Source organism: Lottia gigantea (assembly GCF_000327385.1).
Source record: "Lottia gigantea unplaced genomic scaffold LOTGIsca_4, whole genome shotgun sequence".
In the NCBI taxonomy this organism is placed as follows: domain Eukaryota; kingdom Metazoa; phylum Mollusca; class Gastropoda; family Lottiidae; genus Lottia; species Lottia gigantea.
In genome coordinates, this window is record NW_008709379.1 from 1,163,885 (window position 1) to 1,170,833 (window position 6,949).

Below are 6,949 nucleotides of genomic sequence, written 5' to 3' on the forward strand. Positions count from 1 at the left end.
ACCTTTGTTGACCGTCTCCCTTTCAATGTCAAATGTCATTACCTTGGCTATCTTCTGATAGTGTCATTTGTGCGGTCTGTCTACTTGCGTTATAACAATCTTCCAAAGAATTCTTCTCAACTTTAGACTGCTCTTGCGCGTGATAGAAGGTTGATTTTTTCAGAGTCTTTTGCAATTTGCTACATTTGCAAAGTCCCACTCTGTGCCACGTGTGGCTCTAGTTAAGAGTTTTAACCAATCAGAAATGTCAATGTTTGTACAGTCTGGATAGTGGATAAACAAAAATAAATACTTTTTGACCTTTCTTGATCGGTCACTCATTGGAATTCTGCCATATAAGGGAACCCATCATTAAAATTGTATAAAATAACTCATAAAATATTAAAAATGCGTAAAATTATATCTCTATTTCTTGCGTCTACATTTCATTAAATTTTCCACTAAAGGTTTGGCATCCACTTTCAGTTGTTTGTTGGTCAGCATATATAAAAGAGGATTGGTAATGGCGGTAAGGCTACTGATGCTGCTCAGTAATGCAAGGGAACTCCGACATCCAGTATGTAAATCTGTTATCAATTTGCATATAATACTATCAATTGGAAACGGTAGCCATAATAGTAAGAATATACCCATTAATATTGCTATACGTTTTGCTGCACGCATTTCAACACGCCGTTTTCCCTGAACGCGATTTTTCGGATTATATACACAAACAGCCCCGACTATCTCTTTGCTTTTGTTTTCTACGATTACGTCTTCCTTATGTACAGTACCGTCCATGTCGTGTATGGCAACATTTTTCACAACTTTCTGCTCATTTTGTGCTGGCATGTTTGGAATGTTGGATTGAGGTTGTAGTAACACTTGGGACTTTTCCGTTTGCGTTATTGCTGCAGCGTTTGTAAGTATCTTAGCGTCTACTGCGTGTGATACCGTTTCAATTTCTGAACGGATTTGAACTGTTACCTCGGGAGTCACTTGTGCGGTTTTCTTTCGCATTGTGGTCATCTTCTTACCGTGATGGTACAGATGCCGCAACATGGCTAAATAACATACGGTGATGATCGTAAGGCAGATGAAGGTTATTGGTAAAATGAAATACATTTCGGTCTCTTCACTGTTCATGATAGATTTCCCAGTGAACACAAAGGTTAAACTATTTTCATAAAGGATGGCACACACTATTGCTAATATGACAGCAACAACCCACGAGCAGACGCAACCAGCTATAGTCCGATGACGTCCACTATTCCCTTTTTTAAAAGGTGCGGCTATTGCTTGATGACGCTCAAAGCTGACACCGACTAACAGAAACATTCGGACTACGTCAGTTAACGTTTGTAAGAATAAATCCACTCTGTAAACGGATTCCGGGAAGTTATCGCCGTTAATAAACATTCCCGAACGAATTAGTAAAGTCACACAACAAATTATCAAATCGCTGACGGATAGATTAATGAAATACACGTTCATGTACGTTTTCAGGTGTTTTTTCCGCAAGATCACTGTGATTAATAGAATATTGATAATAAATCCAAACACTACAGTAAATACGATAATCATCATCGCTATAACACTACACCAAATCGGTAGATTCCCACCCTCAGATGGTACCATACTCAATTTTCGAATACACCAGACATTTCCTAACTTGGGATTTAACCGAATGATGTTATTTTCTAACCATTCCTAATATTGTACTATTGTAAGTGAAACGTCATCTAGATCAAAACAGTTTAACTGTTGTGCTTCTTTCCGCTTATAGAATTCAAAACAAACTTAGCTCTATAGCGTTAGGTTACGGTGATCCACTGTTGTTTTCTTGTCTGGTTAAAGAAACGTCAAGAATCATTTAATACGAGAGTGATTCACAGTTTCACTAGAATAGAAACACAAAACATCACTTAACATTGAGTTGTATTCTAACAAGTGGTTCACTGGTATATTATTGTCTGTTTACGGAAACATCAGACATCACTAACCTCTTCTTGGTTATGTTTTACAGAGTGGTTCACTGTTGTATTGTCAGCTTCAAAAAATTCTTCTCTTACTTCAAGTAACTCCTTGTTGAAATCCAGATAGTGGTTAACTGTTATGTGTTTGTTTGTTTATAGAAACGCCAGACATCATTTAAATCTGTTGTACAACAGATGTTATTCGCGATTGTATAGTTAACACATTCATAATCAAATAGTCAGGTATGTTCTTTCGAGATACGGGTCGTACTGTTGTACTCTCGCCTTCTTTTTAGTTGACCATTGCCTTTGATATTACATAATGTTCACTTTATCCGTAGGTACGGGAGCTTTTATTTTCCTATTTCTATATCTAATATTGGATATTCCTCATTACCTTATAATTCCTTTTTACTCTTCCTGATTACTATGTACAATTAGAACCACATAGTCATCTCCATCCTTACTACACCCAGCACACCACAGTATGGCTGTTAACACTTTACGATGCTGATCACTACCATTCAGGACAACTTTCTGTAATCACAAAAAGAGAAACAAGTTAACAATTTCATCTGTCCGGTTTCCAAAATTTTATGTCCATTGATAAATGAAATTTCACTCACGTCTCCTCTATATGAAGAATGGTAACTTTGGTTAAAATAAAATTTGAACCTCTATTGGTATGAAAATGAAAACACTTTCCTCGACGTCAATCATCTAGTTTACCCGACAAATCCAGACTCGTAATGAAAATCTATGATATACCGACAGTAAATAAAAACTTAAGCGAGAAATACCGCGTAATCATTAGTTCAATAAATGAGTTCTATAAATTACCGAGCGAACACAGACTAAACTTGATGACGTCACAATCTACAGAAATATTTGAACGACAAATGCTGCGTCATCCCGGAAACTATGTGGGCCCTAATAATATATTATTGTATTGACTGTAAATAAGTTGAAGCTTTGGTCAAAGAATCTTCTCAAGTGCAAAACGAGTCATAAATTAATTAACACGATCATTATTGTCAATGTTTAGATTCCTCCATTTAGTAACACAAAATGACGTTATCAAACGTATACCAATTAAATTTCCCCCACAGAGAATTCAGAAAGAATTTATCTATATAACGTAAACGATTTGGAAAAATATCGAAATTGATAATATTTTTAGAAAAGCTTGATAACTTTCTAAATTAATCTGCTTATATATTTGCAAAATACAAAATAAAAAAACACCGTCCCAATTAACCAAAATATTTCCCTAGAATGATTTCAAACATAACTAACCTAGGTATCATACTCTTCTGTGTAGTTTTCTCTATCCCTTTTTTTACAGTGAATGTGTAATAAATGCTAGATCGTAACTTGTAAAGAAAGAAAGATCGAATAACGACATTAGCAGCATCTAAGTACACACGATTTTTGTCGCCGACTCGCATTGCTAGTAAATTCTCACATGCGCCCGAGCCTCCACAACAAGATTATCGCGTTGAAGACAGGATTGTTAATATCAAACCAGTTTGATACTTGTAGCCGATTATTTATCGTCTTCAAGACAGAGCGTCATCATTCAAATCAGATTTATTTTTCCGTTTAATTACATGATCCGCACTTGATTATCAACCTAGTGCAAGACGACCGACTTATATATTGTCTCCTTGTGTGCCCGCAACCGTTCGCTGAAACTCTCAACAAGACTCCAGTCGGCGACAAACCTCAGATATCTCTTAAAATTCTCGTATTCGATGTGCTCAATAATTCGAAAAAAGAAAAATTAGATAGTGGACCACAGCCATATACGCCCACTACGGCATGCGGGTGGTAAAGATTTTGGGACAAGGGCAATAACTCTGCTTCTAACGGTCGAAAATTGCTCAAATTCGAACTTGGTCTTCGTTTTTTTTTTATACACATACCGAATTTCATTTGATTCCATCACGGACGCCTTGTCGTTCGGATGGGACGTTAATCGGGGACCCACGGTGCTACAAGCATGATGAGCTGGTCTTCATTAGCCCAACCAGCAGCAGAAAAGTAGTATGTAGAACTCTATTTCATTACATTTTTCCACAGAGCAGTCAAGTTGATACACCCACAGTCGCAGTGTGTCCAATAGTCCAATAAACTATGGTAGTTCTGATCGGACGCGACAAACCTATCTTTGCAAAGCTCAGCCCGAAGCCTGTCATAATTGTTGGTAGGACAGGATTATCAATATAGTATATTAAGTGGATAAAATATCATGCACTACAACGGTCATTTTCAATAGTGCCCGAAAACTTGAATGGAAAAATCAATTTCAAAAATCAATTTCAAAACTTCTAAAAGTCGCCCATAATTTTTCTCAACTGACTAATCAAGCTTAAAGAAGCAGACTCGCCTTTATTTTAACGATCATACCTTAGTCTCAGAAACGGGAAAATTTGAGCGAAGCTTATCAGTAAGAGTGTTCACAGCTCAGTTGAAATTTGAGCATTTAAATCCCTGTGTTCAGAATTATTATATCTGCGTTTTGGAAGAAAGAGACTCGTCTTTTCTCGAGACTCTGTCATACATAGAAAAAGAAAGTAAAGTCTTATTTTCGGGTATTTTTGCACGAATTATGCGACTTTCTTACATTTCTAGAACTATTTCCATATATTCATAACCCAAATCCCCAAATTCCGGGTTTCTTTAAGTATATAAACAAACTTCAGTCCCTCCTACAAGCTCACTAGACTTATTTCTTCGGAGGGGTAAAGGTGTATGGTGTAATGGAATTGTTCGGTTGTCTCTCATCGTACCCTCTAGCTACGGGCCTGTCCCTCCCCTATTCTTCACTAGTCGACCTGGTCTAAGTGTTGCATCAGCGGTTATTTGCCAATTAACAAGTTTCAGATCAAGGCCTGAAATTATTCTTTACATTGGCTATGAGACAGAATATTACAATCCTGATCTATATCGCATCACGTACGCCCAATGTGTTGATTACTCGATGAACTTGTTTAGAATCAATAGTATCGTTATTATAGATAATACTTGAAATGGTTCTTAAAAGCCTTTCATTATGAATGAACATTCAGAAAAATATTTCTCTAAGAACTTAAAAAATATATAAGAAGGTGAAATCTATATTTTTTATTTCAGTTGATAACTGATAGTTGTTGATAGACGCTCAGAGGCAAAAATAGGCCAGAGTTTATAATTTCACAGGGTTTTGTGGACACAAAGTAGGTGGTCCTAGTAATTTGGTCACAAGGTTTATTGGTCACAGTAATTTGATCTTAGGGTGGTAATTTGGTCAAAAGGTAAATTGGGAAATAGGGAATACTAATAGCATCGATTTGAGCCATTCCAATTTTCATCACAAGTTTGTAGTTCCTGCAATTGTAAAAACCGCATGTGGCATCAATATCGCAAAGCTACAAATAATAAATCTTTGTAATAGCTACGGCATAAAACAGACGTATGGCTGGAAATTGTTACTCGATACCCATAAAGAAACCAGAAAACTTTTTTACAATCCCTAAATTCAGTTGAAGGAAATAGGACCTATTGACCTTGTGACGAATTGACCTTGTGAGCTAAGTACTGTGACCAATTGACTTTGTGACCATATTACTGTGGCCTATTTACCTTGTGGCCATATTACTGTGACCAATTTTCCTTGTGGCCATACTACTGTGACCAATTTACCTTGTGACTATACTACTGTGACCTATTTACCTTGTGATCATATTACTGTGACCAATTTACCTTGTGACCATACTACTGTGACCTATTTACGTTGTGACCATATTACTGTGACCTATTTACCTTGTGGCCATACTACTGTGACATATTTACCTTGCGACCATACTACTGTGACCTATTTACCTTGTGACCATACTACTGTGACCTATTTACCTTGTGGTCATATTACTGTGACCAATTTACCTTGTGCCCATACTACTGTGAAGTATTTACCTTGTGACCATACTACTATGACCAATTTATCTTGTGACCATACTATTGTGACCTATTTACTTTGTGGCTATATTACTATGGTCAATTTACCTTGTGGCCATATAACTGTGACCAATTTACCTTGTGACCATACTACTGTGACCTATTTACATTGTGGCTATATAACTGTGACCAATTTACGTGTGACCGTACTACTGTGGCCTATTTATATTGTGACTATACTACTGTGACCTATTTACCTTGTGACCATACTACTGTGACCTATTTACCTTGTGACCATATTACTGTGACCAATTTACCTTGTGACCATACTATTGTGACCTATTTATCTTGTGACTATATTGCTGTGACCAATTGACCTTGTGACCATACTACTGGGACCTATTTACATTGTGGCTATATTACTGTGACCAATTTATCTTGTGACCATACTATTGTGACCTATTTACTTTGTGGCTATATTACTATGGTCAATTTACCTTGTGGTCATATAACTGTGACCAATTTACCTTGTGACCATACTACTGTGACCTATTTACCTTGTGACAATACTACTGTGACCAATTTACCTTGTGACCATACTATTGTGACCTATTCATCTTGTGGCTATATTGCTGTGACCAATTGACCTTGTGACCATACTACTGTGACCTATTTACATTGTGGCTATATTACTGTGACCAATTTACGTTTGACCATACTATTGTGACCTATTTACATTGTGGCTATACTACTGTGACCTATTTACCTTGTGACCATACTACTGTGACCTATTTATCTTGTTACCATACTACTGTGACCTATTCATATTGTGGCTATATTACTGTGACCTATTTACATTGTGGCTATATTACTGTGACCAATTTACGTGTGACCATACTACTGTGACCTATTTACATTGTGGCTATACTATTGTGACCTATTTACATTGTGGCTATAAAACTGTGACCACCAGACCTTGTAAACTAAGTATTAAGTACCAATTTACCTTGTTTTTAAATGTGTGTATACAAGTTGTGACCAGTTAAGCATATAATCAT

The 6,949-nt window shown here is 36.6% G+C and overlaps 1 protein-coding gene across 1 annotated transcript; it reads right to left on the reverse strand.

The window, feature by feature from the left end:
* Positions 1 to 405: 405 nt before the first annotated feature.
* LOTGIDRAFT_153627 (hypothetical protein) lies at positions 406 to 1,617 on the reverse strand (the record flags this gene model as incomplete). Its single annotated transcript, XM_009059652.1, has 1 exon — positions 406 to 1,617. One exon carries the CDS (start codon positions 1,615 to 1,617, stop codon positions 406 to 408), a length of 1,212 nt encoding a protein of 403 aa, XP_009057900.1.
* Positions 1,618 to 6,949: the final 5,332 nt, after the last annotated feature.